Source organism: Bubalus bubalis, chromosome 13, assembly GCF_019923935.1.
Source record: "Bubalus bubalis isolate 160015118507 breed Murrah chromosome 13, NDDB_SH_1, whole genome shotgun sequence".
Classification (NCBI taxonomy): domain Eukaryota; kingdom Metazoa; phylum Chordata; class Mammalia; order Artiodactyla; family Bovidae; genus Bubalus; species Bubalus bubalis.
The window spans coordinates 76331605-76350146 of NC_059169.1; the positions used below are offsets into that span (position 1 = coordinate 76331605).

The 18542-nt window shown below is 42.7% G+C and overlaps 1 protein-coding gene across 5 annotated transcripts in view; it reads left to right on the forward strand.

Moving 5' to 3' along the window:
• The first annotated feature begins 3647 nt into the window (after positions 1–3647).
• Positions 3648–18542, forward strand: part of EPSTI1 (epithelial stromal interaction 1) — a 99785-nt gene continuing 84890 nt past the window's right edge. Inside the window, exon 1 of one of the 5 annotated variants that reach the window (XM_025263031.3) lies at positions 3648–3990. In XM_025263031.3, the coding sequence (XP_025118816.3) occupies positions 3812–3990 (179 nt within the window). In that variant the 5' untranslated portion in view covers positions 3648–3811. The remainder of the gene's footprint in view (positions 3991–18542) is intronic. The other 4 variants (XM_044926841.2, XM_025263032.3, XM_025263030.3 and 1 more) reach the window with 4 other exon arrangements.

Consider the following 18542-nt stretch of genomic DNA (forward strand, 5'->3'; position numbering starts at 1 on the left):
GATGTCTGTTGTAATCACAAATCATATTCACAGTTTTAAAAACACTTTGAAAACATAGCCAAGAGTAGCGAATATTCATAGAATAAGCAATTTAGATTTTGACCATTATCTTCTATTTCTATCTTATGTTTGAAACATGGGTGTGTTGCACGGGTGTGTTGTAAAATAAACATGGTCAACTAAGTGCATTCCTAAAGTCAGTTTTACCATTACCTCTAACAGAACTGGTTTTCCCCTAATGGGCTTTCCCTTACTCAAAATCTGAATGTGATCTAACCACCAAAAACAACTGCTTTCTCTTCTGAAACAAAAGCTTCTGTGGTGTTTTCCCAGGGGTAGAGATTCTGACGCTCATCACCTCCAGAAAGACCACCCAGATCCATGGTAAGCATGTCTCACCTTTTGGGCACCTCCAGCCCACCCAGTCTCAAATCAAACTCTCTCACCTTCCGCCTGATTAATAATGAATGGTGGTACCACTTACCCACTTACAAAGCTAAAACCTTAAAGTCACCATAAAACAGCAACCATTAGACTCTGGCTCTTTGTTGTTGCTTAGTCAGTAAATCGTCTCTAACTCTTGTGACCCCATGAACTGTAGCCCATCAGGCTCCTCTGTCCATGGGATTTCCCAGATAAGAATACAGGTGTGGGTTGTTGCTTCCTTTTCCTAATTTATTTATTTTTAATTGGAGGCTAATTGCTTTACAATGTTGTGCTGGTTTCTACCATACGTCAACATGAATCAGCCATAGGTATGCATACGTCCTCTCCCTCTTGAATCTCCTTCCCACCTCCCACCCCATCCCACCCCTTTAGGTTGTCACAGAGCGCCGGGTTGAGCTCCCTGAGTTATACAGCGAATTCCCACTGGCTATCGTTTTACATATAGTCATGTATATATTTCAATGCTACTCTCTCAATTCATCCCACTCTCTCCTTCCCTCATTATGTTCACAAGTCTGTTCTTTATGTCTGCATCTCTATTGCTGCCCTACAAATAGGTTCATCAGTAACATTTCTCTAGATTCCATGTGTATGCATTAATATATGATATTTTTCTCTTTCTGACTTACTTCATTCTGTATAACAGGCTCTAGGTTAATCCAACTCACTAGAACTGACTCAAATTTGTTCACTTTTATAGCTGAGTAATATATCTTTGTATATATGTACCAGCGCTTCTTTATCCATTCATCCGTCGATAGACATGGAGGTGGCTTCCATGTCCTGGCTATTGTAAACAGTGCTGCAATGCACACTGGGGTGTATGTGTCTTTAAGAATTGTGGTTTTCTCAGGTTATATGCCCAGTAGTGGGATTTCTAGGTCATATGGTAGTTATATTCCTAGTTTTTAAAGAAATCTCCATACTGTTCTCCAAAGTGGCTGGATCAATTTACGTTCCCACCAATAGTGCGAGAGGGTTGTCTTTTCTCCACATCCTCTTCAGTATTTGTCTATACATTTTTTGATGAGGGCCATTCTGACTGCCGTGAGATGATACCATATTGTAGTCTTGCTTTGCATTTCTCTAATAATGAGTGATGTTGAGCACCTTTTCATGTGTTTGTTGGCCGTCTGTATGTCTTCTTTGGGGAAATGCCTGTTTAGGTCTTCAGTACATTTTTGATTGTTTTTTGTTTGTTTGATTGCTGTTTGTTTTTCTGATATTGAGCTGCCTGAGCTGCTTGCATATTTTGGAGATTAATCCATTGCCAGTTGCTTCATTTGCAATTATTTTCTCCCATTCTGAAGGTTGTCATTTCATCTTGTTTATGGTTTCCTTGGCTGTTCAAAAGCTTTTAACTTGATCCATTGTGTTTGGGGCAGGATGATGTTCTATGTGGGGAAGCCTGTCCTGTGCTCTGTGGGGCGTTTAGCAGCTTCCTCGGCCTCCACTAGATGCCAGTAGTCCCACCTCCAGCAACTTCCAGGCTCCACAATAATGACCTCTAGGCATTGCCAAATGTCTGCGGGAGGCAAAATCAACTCCATTTGAGAACCACTGATGTGAATTATTTATAAATCCTCAAAATACCGGACAGGGTCCCACCCCAGACCTCCTGAATCTCAGAGGATTAGGGGTCAGCAGTCCGTTTCAACACACCCTCCAGGTGGTTCTGATGCTCTCTGAAGTTCGAGACCCAAGTCTACTCGACAGACCTCTAACGTTGCAGGGTGGCCCAGAAGCCTTGACTCCCTTTCCTGACAAGCACCTCGCCACTGCCTTCTCCTCTCGTGTGCCCCTCCACCCACCGCCTGCCCTTCATTCAATTCTTTCACTAGCTACCAAACATGTATTTGTCTTTCTTTTCTAAGTACCAGTGTGTGGTTTAGTTGCTAAGTTGTATTCAACCCTTTTGCAACCTCTTTTGCAACTGTAGCCCGCCAGGCTCCTCTGTCCACGGGATTCTGCAGGCAAGAATACTGGAGAGGGTTGCCATTTCCTTCTCCAGGGGATCTTCCCGAACCAGGGATCCAACCCTAGTTTCCTGTATTGCAGGCAGTCTCCTGCCTTGCAGGCACATTCTTTACAGACTGAGCCAAGTACCAGTAAGACAAGCAAAACAATTGAGCTCCTTGGTGACTCCCTGACTACAGGCTGGGGTGCTCCACCATCCTGCCCCACCTGGAGTTAGGTACACAGCTTGTCAGTTTAAGCCACAAGCCTCCTTCCTGGTGAACTTCTTGACTTTTGTGGCTTGTTCCCAAATGCCCCTTTGAATTATTCAGAGGGGTTAAGCCCTAGTTTTCCTGAACATCCACAGAGGTTGAATCCCCAACCTCTGGGATCTGAGGTGGAGCTGATGTAGTAATGACAGAAATGAAGGGCATGATAAATGTAATGCACTTGAGTTATCCTGAAACCATCCCTCTCCAACAGTCGTTCTTCCAGGAAATCAGGCCCTGGTGCCAAAACTGTTGGGGACCGCTGTCTTAGGGTACAGGTTAGGTGAAGGAAGAGACTTCTTTCATGGTTGTACAGCCAACTTTAGGACAATGGTGATCAACCCAGCACACTTCAGAACCATATGGATGGGGGCACTAGTCCCCAGACCTACAGAATCTTGCAAATTTGTATTTCCACACCATGGTTGAATTATTGCCCAATGTCTTGCGCAGAGCATGTATTTCATCAAAACTTCTTGACTGTCCCATCAGTCACTTAGCCGTGGAGTCATCGCTGCCTTCTCGCTGGCTTGCTTCTCTCCACTTGTGCTTTTTCTTTGATTTCACTTTCCATTTCCTGTATCTTGAGCTTACTCGGCAAAAGCCAAACAGCAGCCTTTACTGGTGAAAGGCCAAATTGTGTCTAGATGATTTTAACTATTGACCTAATCTCTGGCATTGAAAGGTTAATACATTGTTCACAGTCTCAAATACTCTGCAGGAACTTCATATTAGGGTGACGAGTTAAACAGTCCCTAAGGCGTCTTTCAGGAATTTCAGTTCCCTGGTGGCTACTCCGTGCTTACACGAGGTGTCCGTGGCTGATCATAGACAGCTTTTAATCACCATTTAAAGTGGTTGTGAGATCCTCAAACCGATTCACCTGGAGCCGGCCAGGTTCGCTCCATATCCCTGGCTGGGCGGGGTGGCGGTCTCCTGCGATCAGGTCAGAGCGCGCCAGAGAGGAACGAGGTCGGGGAAATCCTGCGGGGGCGGTGCTATCCGCTGCTGGGAGCGAGAAATCGAAACTGAGCTGTTAAAACCGCTGCCGCGGCTCTTGGAGTCGCAGTCTCGAGACCCGCCACGCATCCCAGCGCCGCCCGCATCCATCCTGCAGCGGCGTCGGCCCGGTCTGAACCATGTATACCCGCACCGGCGTGCAGGGCTCCGGGTTCGGAGCCCCCGCCGCCTCCCGCCCGACCCGGGACCCCCCTGCCTTGCGCGGGGAGCTGGGCCCACCGCAGGCGCCCAAGCAGGATTTGGAGGCGGCTCCCGAGAGGCCTTCGCGGGAGAGCACGGAGCCCGTGGGCCCGAGGTTGTAAGTATTTAACCACCTGTCCGGTGCGGCGGCGGCCCAGCAGGTCTTCCCCGAGCAGACCCGCAGGTTCTTCCCTGATCTTTGGAGTTTGAAACACGCGGGCCCAATCAGGGTTCACAACCGTGAATTACAGTATAAATTCAGAGTGCCAGTCGGGGCCCTTTCCTGAACATCCAAGCCCCTGTTCCTTTCCTGATTCTTGGGACCGGCTCCAGGACTGAAAGACATGCGTGTGTAGTGACTGCCTAGGCTTCTTGCGAATTTTCCAGATGTCTCCAAAACTCATGCTCTTGTGTGTTAGTCGCCCAGTCGTGTCCGATTCTTTGCGACCCCATGGACTGTATGTAGCCTGCCAGATTCCTCTGTCCATGGGTATTCTCTAGACTGGAATACCGGAGTGGGTTGCCATTCTCTTCTCCAGGGTATCTTCCCAACTCAGGAATCGAACCAGGGTCTCCTGCATGGCAGACAGATTTTTTACCAACGGAGCCATCAGGGAAGCCCTTAAATAATATGAAAATATTTTAAAATTTCCTTTCTTAAAAAAAAAAAAAAATCATTGCCCTAAATAGTATCTTCACTTCAGCTGCCAGGGTAAGGGTGAAGAGGGAATATGTTATGGAGTAGAAGATGCAAATATTGCCTCTAGGAGTTTGCAGCCCAACAACAAAATAGTGGCCTCTTAGCATCAGAGGACTGAGTCAGAGAGGATGTGAATGGCTGCAGTGTTTCTTTTAAGAGCTTTTATTATTATTAAGTTTTTGGATTGTGGTGGGTCTTTGTTGCTGCACATGGTCTTCCTCTTGTTGCCATGGGTGGGCTTCTCTTGTTGTGGAGCACAGGTTCTAGGTGTGGGGGGTTTCAGTCGTTGCAGCTCATGGGCTCTACAGTGTGGGCTCAGTAGTTGTGGGGCACGAGCTTCATTGCTCGTGGCATGTGGGATCATCTTGGACCAGGGATTGAACTGGTGTCCCTTGCATTGCAAGGCAGATTATTAACCACTGGACCACCAGGGAAGCCCTGCAGTGTTTTTTGTCTCTGGTGTTGAGAAGTGCTCTACATTTATCAACAGGTAGGTAGCATTATTCCTGGTCTTTGGTTTAGGGACTACAGTTACTATCCTGGAAACATTTATTATGTAAAGTGTCAGTGACGCTTTCTTTCCCACCAATGGATAAGCTACTTTATTAAGCCGACAGTAGGGTTTGTAAAGACGTTACTGCTTTTGAAGTGCTGCCTCTGTGAACCGGAACTTTCTATTGATAGGTAGTTTTATTTTCAGTTCTCCCTTTTCATCAACTTCTAGTTACATGAAAGGCATATGTTGGTTGCTCAGGAACAATATATAAACTTATGACCAATAAACAGATTTTATTTCATCCCTTAACTTTTGAAAGAATTCATAACTACCTGGCTTTTAATATTATTCAGTTTAGAGTGGAACATGAAGTCAAGTGGGCCTTAGGAAGCATCACTACGAACAAAGCTAGAGGAGGTGATGGAATTCCAGTTGAGCTATTTCCAATCTTAAAAGATGATGCTGTGAAGGTGCTGCACACTTTCACAAATGTCAGCAAATTTGGAAAACTCAGCAGTGGCCACAGGACTGGAAAAGGTCAATTTTCATTGCAATCCCAAAGAAAGGCAATGCCAAAGAATGTTCAAACTACTGCATATTTGATCTCACACGCTAGTAAAGTAATGCTCAAAATTCTCCAAGCCAGGCTTCAAGAGTACATGAACCATGAACTTCCAGATGTTCAAACTGCTTTTAGATAAGGCAGAGGAATCAGAGGTCAAACTGGCAACATCTACTGGATCATCAAAAAAGCAAGAGAGTTCCAGAAAAACATCTATTTCTGCTTTATTAACTATGCCAAAGCCTTTGACTGTGTGGATCACCACAAACTGTGGAAAATTCTGGAAGTGATGGGAGTACCAGACCACCTGACCTGCCTCCTGAGAAATCTGTATGCAGGTCAGGAAGCAACAGTTAGAACTGGACATGGAACAACAGACTGGTTCCTAATAGGAAAAGGAGTATATCAAGCCTGTATGTTGTCACCCTGCTTATTTAACTTATGTGCAGAGTACATCATGAGAAACGCTGGGCTGGAAGAAGCACAAGCTGGAATCAAGATTTCTGGGAGAAATATCAATAACCTCAGATATGCAGATGACACTACCCTTATGGCAGAAAGTGAAGAGGAACTAAAGAGCCTCTTGATGAAAGTGAAAGAGGAGAGTGAAAAAGTTGGCTTCAAGCTCAACATTCAGAAAATGAAGATCATGGCATCTGGTCCCATCACTTCATGGGAAATAGATGGGGAAACAGTGATAGACTTTATTTTTCTGGGCTCCAAAATCACTTCAGATGGTGATGACATCCATGAAATTAAAAGACACTCCTTGGAAGGAAAGTTATGACCAACCTAGACAGCAGATTAAAAAGCAGAGACATTACTTTGCCAACAAAGGTCCATCTAGTCAAGGCTATGGTTTCTCTGGTAGTCATGTATGGATGTGAGAGTTGGACTATAAAGAAAGCTGAGCGTTGAAGAATTGATGCTTTTGAACTGTGGTGCTGGAGAAGACTCTTGAGAGTCCCTTGGACTGCAAGGAGATCCAACCAGTCCATCCTAAAGGAAATCAGTCTTGAATATTCATTGGAAGGACTGATGTTGAAGCTGAAACTCCAATAGTTTGGCCACCTGATGCGAAGAGGTGACTCATTTGAAAAGACCCTGATGCTGGGAAAGATTGAGGGCAGGAGGAGAAGGGGATGACAGAGGATGAGATGGTTGGATGGCATCACCGACTCAATGGACATGGGTTTGGGTGGACTCTGGGAGTTGGTGATGGACAGGGAGGCCTGGCATGCTGCAGTCCATGGGGTCACAAAGAGTCGGACACGACTGCACAACTGAAGTGAACTTCATGAACTTAGAATTGCCCTTAGATGGGGTGGATGATCTGGATGATTGCAATTAGAAATTGCTGTATTTGTCTCCAACTCAGAGTAGCTGGGGGTGGGGGAATTCCTTACAGGTCCCCTCCACCCCGCCCCCCTGCACTGCCCCACCCCCTACTGCAGTCCAGTAGGGGGACTCGGTGTGCTCACTCCCTGGGCCTGGAGTGTAAATAAGGTTCCATAAACTGAGCATAGTGGCAAAGAAAAAAAAAAAGGAGGGTTATCTGGTCATAATGGAAGTCCATTAATTTTGAGTAACTTCCAGCTGTATAAGCTGTAGCATTTGATAAAACAGAGGTCATGGATGTATGTTGATAATAAATACCCTCTATGTCTTTTTTTCTATTATACAGCATCTACTTAGATGTAATTATTTAATTGCAAGCTCATAACATCACATAAACATTGGCAGTGGCATCTATCTGTTTTCTTATTTGTAAATTAATTGTACCAGTAAATTACCCTCAGAATCTTGCTGATCTGAATTATTCAGAAAGAGATAGTTTTCTAATTAATTTTCCAGACCTCAGTATCTGAGGACCTCACTACAGACTATTTTGTAGTTTCTAATTTGCCAGTAGACATTAGAGAGTACATGGGTGGGTTCAGTTGTACTTCACAGAGCTCATCATTTCCATGTGAACCAGCTGCAATAAGCAGGACATTATAAGATGCATTTCCTCTTAAGTATCTAACATGTAAGATCCTGCTTTGACCACTCTGAACTCTTCTTACATCTCCATTAGTCACTTGTATCTGCTGTTTATACTTGCCTGCCTCCTTTAATGGAAGTAGGGAAGTAAGGAAACTGGTTGAACAGCAGATACTAGAACAGCTCAATAAAACTGACAAAAAGCCATTAAGATTTATTTTCTTGGGGAGAAATTAGAAGCATTTTCTGATGGAAAATTAAGAAAAAGGAAGGATAGAGTTGAGTGCTTAATAGTGAAACCTCACGTGTTCTCTTTCAATGTGAGTTTATTTATATGATATAGGGTTGAACTTTGACCTTGTTTTGTATGCATCCTTCCACTTATTCACTAAGGAAACCCCAATCTGGACAGAGGAGCAGGAGCTTTGATGCCAATTAAAGAACTTGGGTTCAAGTTCTGATTCTGCCATTCCTTACTCTCTGCACTCCAACAAGGTTTTAGCTATTTTATCTCTTAGTGTCTTCATTATGTGAAGTGGGATAATACCAGCCTCTCAGGGTCTGTGTGTGTCTGTATGTGTGAATGCATGTATGCATAAAACAATTTCATGCCTGGTAGAAGGCAAATATCCAATAAGTGTTGGGTGCTGATACCCTTGAATTCATTTCAGAAATGTCTCATTGACCAGGTACCGTGCTCTCACCCCGGAGTGTTTATGCCTTGTAAAAGCATACTGGTTTAAAACACTGACTTATATATGAAGAGACCTTAAGGCAGGTTGTTAGATTCCTGAGGTCCTCTAATAGACTCTAAGGCAAAGTTGAGCCCTTGACTCTATTTGGATTTAAGTAATTACAAGTGTTTACTAATAAATATGAGCTTTCCTAATTATTTTCAGTTGGTGATTTTATCTTGGCCTTAAATATTGTAAGCTGTTTATACAGATTTAAAGAGGAAAGAATGGGGACTTCCCTGGCAGTCCTGTGGTTACGACTCTGAGCTTCCACTGCCAGGGGCACGGGTGGGGGAACTAAGATCCACAACCAGTCTTGTGTGTGTGGTGAAGCCAAGTAAATAGCGCAGACTTGTAATCAAAGTGATCCTTTACCCTTCCCCCAAACTCTAGATAAATATAAATGTAAGACTAAGACATGGGTTTTTCTGGAAGGGCATTTTACCCAAAAGGCTCTTTGCCTATGACAATAATACAGGCAAGGTTCAGATACTGGTCTATAACCATCTATAGAAATGGTCCTTTAGCTTGATGCTAAAAAGATATTCTGAAAGTGAACCCATTGCGTGGAATTTTACTATACACTTAACTTGAACCTAATTTGTATACAAACTCAGTTTACCTTATTTGTGGCCAATTTTATAGTGAGAACTGTAGAAACAAAGATTAGCAAAAATAATGGCAAATACTTGTGTATTTAACATATGTATGTTAAAGTGGGTTACAAATATTAACTCTTAGATTCTTCGCGACAACCTTGTAGTAAGAGAGGGTCTCTAGCTCTGGAAGTTTAATTAGAAATATAGGAACAAATATCTACTCAACAAAAAAGACAAGCCCTTATGAAGCTTATGGTCTAATTAACGGGGCAGACAGTTATCAGAGAATTACATGAGTAACTCTTTATATGCTCCATGAAGCCAAGCCAGCGCCTGAGCTAGCCCTGGGAGTAGGAGAATTACTTCCAGGAAAAGAGAGAATGTTTCAGCTGTAATCTACCAGATAAATTAGGAGTTGTGTTTTTTGTTTTGTTTCTGACGAATATGTTCTAACACTGATTATTTCTAATTAAGTTCTGACAGTATTCAGAGTTGATATAGACCCCACAAGTTAAGGGCTCAGTCCCACAAATCTGCCCCCACTTTAGGAGTAAGCCAATAAGGGGGACTGCAGGCTACCCACATTTCTGACTACAAATTTGGCTGTTTCCCATGATCTCCCCTATGCCCAGGTTTAACAGTTCACTAGAATGACTCCCAGCACTCATGGATACCTCTGTGCTTACAATTACAGGTTTATTGTACAGGATACAGCACTGGAACTGCCAAATGGAAGACATGGGGATGGGCGTTGCACAGCACTTCCACACCCTTTCTGGGTGGGTCACCCTCCTAGCACCTAGGTGTGTTCACTAATTTGGAAGTGCCCTAAACTCACTGTTTGAGGATGTTTATTAAGGCTTTATCATATAAGCATAACGGATTAAACTGTTGGCCATTGGTGACTGAACTCAATCTCCAGCCCCTCTCCCCTCCTCAGAGCTGGGGAAGGAGTAGACCTGAGGTTCTAACTCTAATCACAGGGTGTTTTTTTTTTTTTTAATGGAAAACATCTCCAATCCTGAAGCTATCTAGGGCCCCCACCAGGAATCATTACTTTAACATATGATTGATACCCTTCTAACCTAGAATTCCAAGGATTTTAAGGAGCTCTGAGCCAGGAACCGGGGACAGTGATCGAATACTTAAACGTCATTATACCAGCATTGTTTAAAGAGCCTCTGTGGCAGCCAGGGAAGCCTGCTACTCAGATCTTCAAGACAACTTAAAGCGGAGAGCGTAGCCAATTGAAAGCTCTAGTGGCCATTCTTTGACTCCACTGCACCCTTTGTTCTGAGAGCACATTTATTTTGCCCTCTGTCCACCAGGGGCTGAGCATCCCAGTGTGGGACTTCTCTATAGGGCAGCTTTTGCCAGAACACTCCCCACGGACCTACCCAAGATTTTCTCAGAACTGTATACCAGTCCGAGGCTCTTCCTACTAATCCTCCTTCCCTCTCTCCTTTCACAGGAGTCAGACCTGCTCACGTTCTCAAGGCTTTCCCTGCCTACTCCTGCTTGCTCCCTTTATCCTTCACAAGTCTTCCTCTCAGCAGATCTCTTGCTTGTCTAACCTCGTCTTGATGTCTGCTCCTTGGAAGACCCAAACCGACTCAGCCTTTAAGATACACCCTACTCCCAACCATAGCAGCTGAAACACCATGCCTGTGGGAGTGTTCTGTGTTCTGTGGGAAGCCTCTCCTTTTCCTTATTTCCTTCTTTGGGGCTCAGGGGACATTCTCTAGTTTCTTACTCCAACCTCAATGCTTTCTCCAGCTTCTTCTGCTCCAGGGATGAAAGTAACCCCGGTGATTAATACTTCTTTTCTTCTTCATCCACAAAATCTCAAGGGAGAGTGAAGGGAGAATAAAGAATGGCTTGGTAAGCCCACTGATTAATGACCAATTCCTGATTTTTCTCTCTTGAAGAACACAGTGTTACATTAATATTAAACATTTTGTAAATGTAAGGTGAAATATAAGATGCGCTAGATGATAATATAGTCATTAAGTTATAGCATTGGTCCCATTTTTATAAACATCACTATTTAATCATTGTTGAGTATACTCTTAATCCTGATGTATAATTTACACCTAAAACAGACCATGAAAAAAACTTAAGTCATTCTTGATTCAGCTCATTTGGAATCCGAACTAGCCACATAAAATAGTCTTAAATGAAATGCAAGTTTTTACAAACTTATGACACCTATAGGAACTGCTTTTACTATTTCTTCCTGTGAATGTCCCGGATTTCTCTTCTGTCTCCTCTTATGACTGTGAGAAAATACACTTTTGCCTATAGATGTTAAATGGCACGAAAGCATCAGGCTGTTACTTCTCCCTGGAGATGGAGAACCGAGTAATGCTAGAGTTCCTTTTAGTGCTCTGAGATAATGGTACATGGGAAGAGAAAATCTATGATTGATTCTAATGAGTAATCTTCTTGATGGCTCAGTAAGGGTAGCTATTCATTAGGGAACTATTTAACTCAATCTCCAGGCCGGGCTCATAAGCATTCAGAAAGTTTGTGAAACAACAGATAGTATTTAACTCAATTATACAACTCAATGAGCTGGGTAGGTGTCTCAATGATGACCGGATTCTACTAGGAAACTAATCAGTAGAGCTCTGCTATTTGACTGATTTTAGACAGGAGAAATGTGACAAAGCATCGCAACGCTGTGGTAGTGGAAAGGAAATTAGTTGTGATCTAGAATAGTTAAATTGGGTACTCTGAGGGACTGAAAACCAAAAGAACAATCGATAGCTCCAACTCTGATGTCTCAAACTTGTAATGCTGTGATACACACATCATATAATTCATTTTTCTCTTCACAATGAACACTTTGCCCCATTTTAATTGAAGAAACTGAATCTTGAGAGAGTATATGATTTCCTAAGGTCTCATGGCTTTTTAAGTCACAGAACCAGCAGTCAAACCTGAATCTATCTACCAGAGTCTGGATCCTGAACATGATGGAGCTGAAGGAGGGAATGACTGTGCAGCTCATGAATTTCCTGTCAATGGTCCTCTATTCACATAAGAAAATAGATTTTCTATAGGCTAAAGAGAGTGGTACTACATAGAATCAGCAATGTGACATTTATTTCCAGCTTTGACATGATGTGCATAGAGAAGTAGTTTGTCAGAGCAAACTTGCTGTGGGGATGCTCTGCTCTCTGCTGCGTTCCTCATGACAGCTTGGTTGGCTTGCATTAGAACAGTTTTCTCACTGTCACAGTTTCTGAGCAACCTAAACTACATGCTGCCTTCCAGCAATCTTTCAGACTTCTGACCATAGCCTAAGGTTAGCAATGCATTTGAGATTCATGACCTAGTACATGTATGGGATATGTGAGTTTGTAGATAATTGAAAAAAAAAAAGTCAGAAAATAATTCTTACCCTTACTTACTACATGTGATGTACTTTGACATTTTCTATTCTGATTCATTAAAAATAAACCCATTAAATTGATTTCATGGCCCACTAGTGGGTTATTATCCACAGAGTGAAAAGCAAAGCATTGTTCTGTGCATGGCAGACGAGATTATTCGAGTGGATGGAAAGAAAAGACACTTTGGTTTGATTAGGTCAAATTTACCTTCCTGTTTATACAGGAGGGGAGGAATTATGGTCCTATTTAGGATGAATTTCCAACTTCTCTGCACTAGACTCCACTCCTCAGTATGATATGTATTTGCATTCTGCCAGGTCTTGGGGAGCAATCATTTTTGTTCAAATATAATATCAAAAGTGAGTGGGAATGTCTCAGAAAGTCTTTTGACAGCTGAAACAGTGAAACAATAAATCAGCAGTATGATGAAAGCCTGCACACACATAATACCTATAATAATCAGTAGAAGCATAGCAGAAATGAGGGGGGGCGGGTAGAAAGAAACTTAGTTCAATTACACAGTAAGGTTACTTACTTCAAAGTCAGCAGAGTGTTATAAGGTTATACATATTGTTAAGGTTAATTGCATCTATTCAGAATGCATTTGAATCTGAAACAAAAGCTTAACAGGAAAAAAAAAATCATCAAAGGGAGAAGACTGTATTTGAAGGGTCTGTTCTATATCAGAGAATCAGCCAATGATGGTTCCTTTGTTCTGTAATGTTGGTAACCATCCCCCCTCCCCTAAACACTTAAAAGGCAATTTATTAAAGTCTGGAACAAAAACTGACCATTCAGGTATGACCTAAATCAAATCCCTTATGATTGTCCAGTGAAGGTGACAAATAGATTCAAGGGATTAGATCTCATAGACAGAGTGCCTGAAGAACTATGGATGGAGGTTTGTGACATTGTATAGGAGGCAGGGATCAAGACCATCCCCAAGGAAAAGAAATGCAAAAAGGCAAAATGTCTGCCTGAGGATGCCTTACAAATAGCTGTGAAAAGAAGAGAAGTGAAAGGCAAAGGAGGAAAGGAAAGATATACCCATTTGAATGCAGAGTTCCAAAGACTAGCAAGAAGAGATAAAGCCTTCCTCCGCGATCAATGCAAAGAAATAGAGGAAAACAACAGAATGGGAAAGACTAGAGATCTCTTCAAGAAAATTAGAGATGCCAAGGGAACATTTCATGCAAAGATGGGCTCAATAAAGGACAGAAATGGTATGGACCTAACAGAAGCAGAATATATTAAGAAGAAGTGGCAAGAATACACAGAAGAACTATACAAAAAAGAAATCTTCATGACCCAGATAATCGCGATGGTGTGATCACTCACCTAGAGCCAGACATCCTGAAATGCAAAGTCAGGTGGGCCTTAGAAAGCATCACTATGAACAAAGCTAGTGGAGGTGATGGAATTCCAGTTGAGCTATTGCCAATCCTAAAAGATGATGCTGTGAAAGTGCTGCACGCAATATGCCAGCAAATTTGGAAAACTCAGGAGTGGCCACAGGACTGCAAAAGGTCAATTTTCTTTCCAATCCCAAAGAAAGGCAATGCCAAAGAATGCTCAAACTACCGCACAATTGCAGTCATCTCACACGCTAGTCAAGGAATGCTTAAAATTCTCCAAGCCAGGCTTCAATGGTACGTGAACTGTGAACTTCCAGATGTTTAAGCTGGATTTAGAAAAGGCAGAGGAACCAGAGATCAAATTGCCAACATCTGCTGGATCATCGAAAAAGCAAGAGAATTCCAGAAAAACATCTACTTCTGCTTTATTGACTATGCCAAAGCCTTTGACTGTGTGGACCACAACAAACTGGAAAATTCTGAAAGAGATGGGAATACCAGACCACCTGACCTGCCTCTTGAGAAATCTGTATGCAGGTCAGGAAGCAACAGTTAGAACTGGACATGGAACAACAGACTGGTTCCAAATTGGGAAAGGAGTACGTCAAGCCTGTATGTTGTCACCCTGCTTATTTAACTTAAATGCAGAGTACATCATGAGAAATGCTGGGCTGGAGGAAGCACAAGCTGGAATCAAGATTTCTGGAAGCAATATCAATAACCTAAGATATGCAGATGAGATCACCCTTATGGCAGAAAGTGAAAAAGAACTAAAGAGCCTCTTGATGAAAGAGGAGAGTGAAAAAGTTGGCTTAAAGCTCAATATTCAGAAAACTAAGATCATGGCATCTGGTCTCATCACTTAATGGCAAATAGATGGGGAACAGTGGAAACAGTGACAGACTTATTTTTGGGGGCTCCAAAATCACTGCAGATGGTGACTGTAGCCATGGAATTAAAAGACACTTACTCCTTGGAAGGCAAATTATGACTGACCTAGATAGCATATTAAAAAACAGAGAGATTACTTTGCCAACAAAGGTCTATGTAGTCAAGGCTATGGTTTTTCCAATGGTCATGTATGGATGTGAGAGTTGGACTATCAAGAAAGCTGAGATCCAAAGAAATGATGCTTTTGAACTGTGGTGTTGGAGAAGACTCTTGAGAGTCCCTTGGACAGCAAGGAGATTCAACCAGTCCATTCTAAAGGAAATCAGTCTGAATATTCATTGCAAGGACTGATGCCGAAGCTGAAACTCTTAATACTTTGGCCACCTGATGTGAAGACCTGACTCATTTGAAAAGACCCTGATGCTGGGCAAGATTGAAGGCAGGAGGAGAAGGGGACGATAGAGGATGAGATGGTTGGATGGCATCACCAATTCAATGGACATGAGTTTGAATAAACTCCAGGAGTTGGTGATGGACAGGGAGGCCTGGCATGCTGCTGTCCATGGGGTCGCGAAGAGTTGGACACGACTGAACGACTGAACTGAACTGACAAAAACTGAAGCCATTTGCCATCTTTAAAACTCACGGGCTAGTATTGCCCAGTGTTTGTATTACTAGGGAACCAGTGAGAGCAGATATCCTGGGCTACCTAGGATTTTAAGAAAATCTGAACCCCTGCTTTAAGAAATATTTAAATATTTTCTCATTTAAAAATCCTTGGAATATATTTTTCATGGCTGGAAAAGTAAAGTTCTATCTGCTTGTTATAAAAATCTAAACTACATCAGGAATTCCCTGACAGTCCAGTGGTTAGGACTGAGCACTTTTACTGCTGTGTCCCAGGTTCAGTTCCTGATCCGGGAACTCAGATCCCACAAGCTATGTGGTATAGCCATGAAAAAAAGTACCATCCCCCACCAACCCCAGAATAAAAAACTGAACATTACTAAACTAATATAGAAAGGAAAAATCCCTTGCCATTCAGAACCTCAGAAATAAACAAGCTGTTGAGGTAAGGACCTCTTTAATGTAGGTTGTGCTTTTTCACTTTTTACGCCAAGTAGAAAGTCTTAGAGCCATTATGCCCTTCAATTTCTACTGCCAATTGAAGGTGAGAAAAATAATGTCTTATATATAATTATTATGATTGCATATAATAAAACATATCTCTAAACAGGTGTCTGAAGCATTGATGGCTTTGTTTCTCTCCTATAGAATAATTCTGAAGGTGAGTAGTCTAGGGCTGATAATAGTACAAATAATAGGCAACCTTAATAAAACTTTTGTTATTTCCTAGCTTTATTCTAAACACTTTATACTCTAAGTGATGGATACTTGTTATCCCCATTTTACAGGTGAAATAATAGAAAAACTAGGCAATTTGCCCAAAGTTATAGCTAGGAAGTAACAGAATTAGGGTTCAAAGCCAGGCAATTTGGCAATGGATTACCACTAGTGTGGTGGTTTTACAGTTACAGGGCACCAGATTACTTCTTTCTGCTCTGCTATTTCTGAGGCATGTCGTCTATATCCAAGTTGCCTCACTGACCAAGATGGTTGCCTGAGCACCAGCTACCACTTCAACCATCCAGGAAGGGGGGAAGGCAACAAAATACCTTTCCTGTCCATCTGTCTTCACTTAATGGAGCTTTCCTAGAAATCCTTCTCAATGGCTTCCCTTATATCTCAGTTTGCTAAACAATCACACGTCATATTTGACTATAAAGAAGGTTGGAGACTATAGTCTTTACTGGGCACATTATTAACCTGAATAATACAGGAGTGCTTTTAGGAAGGAGGTGGTGAGAATGAATGGGTAGGTAGGCCAGCATATTGTCTGGTTTAGGCATTGAGGAGAGTCAAGCATATGAGCAGAAATCAATCATATGATCAAACTATTGCAGGAACTTCTGAAAATGCAAATGGGATATCTAAGGAAGAAAAATTTAAATGTAGTCCACATTACTGTTCAGAGTACTGATTTTAGAGAACTATTAAGGGTTTTCTTCTGGATGATGTTCTGTGCAATCTTTGTTTTATGCCTTGTATGTTCTGCAGGATTATAATAGTGAACAGTTGAAATAACTGAAATGGTTAAGTGAGTGGTTATATCAATGATGCATCGATGTGAAATATTATGTAACCATTTAATATTAAGCTTCTTATGTGCATAATTTGAAAAACTACTTACAAGTGAAAGCAGCATATAAAATTGGACTTAAGATATGACTGCTAAGTCTGCTAAGTCACTTCAGTCGTGTCCAACTCTGTGCATCCCCGTAGACGGCAGCTCACCAGGCTCCCCCGTCTCTGGGATTCTCCAGGCAAGAACACTGGAGTGGGTTGCCATTTCCTTCTCCAATGCATGAAAGTGAAAAGTGAAAGTGAAGTCGCTCAGTCGTGTCCGACTCTAGCGACCCCATGGACTGCAGCCTACCAGGCTCCTCCATCCATGGGATTTTCCAGGCAAGAGTACTGGAGTGGGGTGCCATTGCCTTCTCCGAGGCTTGCTTACTACCTGCTTTAGAAATGGTGGATTCCACAATTCAGTGTTCCTCAGCTGCAATGCAGACACTTTGTGTGTGTGCAACATCCATCATGTTAACCTGAAAAGAGAGAGACAGAGACCAGACATAAATATGCTAATGCTGATGCTGTGCCATGAGTAATAGAGTCCTTTGTCTCTGACTCAGGAGTCTTGTCTTCTGCCAGCATCCATGACATAGTAATAGCCTGTTAGGCAAAGATTTGCTTACAGGTAGGCTTCAAGCAATGGCACCCACTCCAGTACTCTTGCCTGGCAGATCCCATGGACAGAGGAGCCTGGTGGGCTGCAGTCCATGGGGCCGATAGGAGTCAGACACGACTGAGCGACTTCACTTTCACTTTTCACTTTCATGCATTGGAAAAGGAAATGGCAACCCACTCCAGTGTTCTTGCCTGGAGAATCCCAGGGACGGGGGAGCCTGGTGGGCTGCCATCTATGGGGTCGCACAGAGTCGGACACGACTGAAGCTACTTAGCAGCAGCAGCAGCAGCAGCAGCAGGCTCCAGTCACATCCCAGACCTGACATCTCTGTGCTCTGAAAATGTGAGTTTCTTGTAGTTTTTTACTGAGGAAGCAACTTAAAACATTTTGCAAGTATTCTTACCAACTGGTCCTCATCTCTGCTTCCATCACTGGTTTTTGGTCTCTTAAAGATGGCAAGTCTCTATAGTGTTATGTGTGTTTTAAGTGAAGAAGCATTGCGTCTTTCAGCTCTGTGCTATATGATTATCTGGGTAAGATAGTAATCTGAAGCTGGAGTACATACCAGGTCATGTGCCCTAATCAGGTGGGATTGCCTCTGCCTGACAGAAGGGGCACTCTTCGGATTTGCATCAGTTTACCGCCTCTCACTAAGCCATGGGTCTACATGAGGATCCTGGGTGGAGATACGTGTGTGTGTCCCTCTTTCTGCTTTCCATAAAGGTGTATTATGAACAAAGGCCCTGGTGTCCTGATGGTCTCTTATCTTTTCTCTCTGGGTGCCTATGCAGCCAGCCTTCTGAACATCGGTTCAGCCCTCCATCAGAAGCTATGAGAGAACTAACCAGCCTCACATCAGCCTCTTGGGTGTGCAGACAAAGTCCTGGGCTCTTCAGACTCTGAGACTAAAGAGAATTCACTAGTCCTTCCACACCAGGGATGTGGAATATGGGTCAGGGCTGGTGTGACAGGCTAGGGATCAAGGATGATTTACTCAGCCTGATCTTGTCATTTTTTTTTTTTTTTAACTTAGGAATATGGTCTCTTTACAAAAGAACTCTTGAAAACCCGAGTGCCCTATAAGTTGAGTCACATTGGTTAAAAACATATGCTTGAGTCCTGTGCTGAAAACCATGTTTTAAA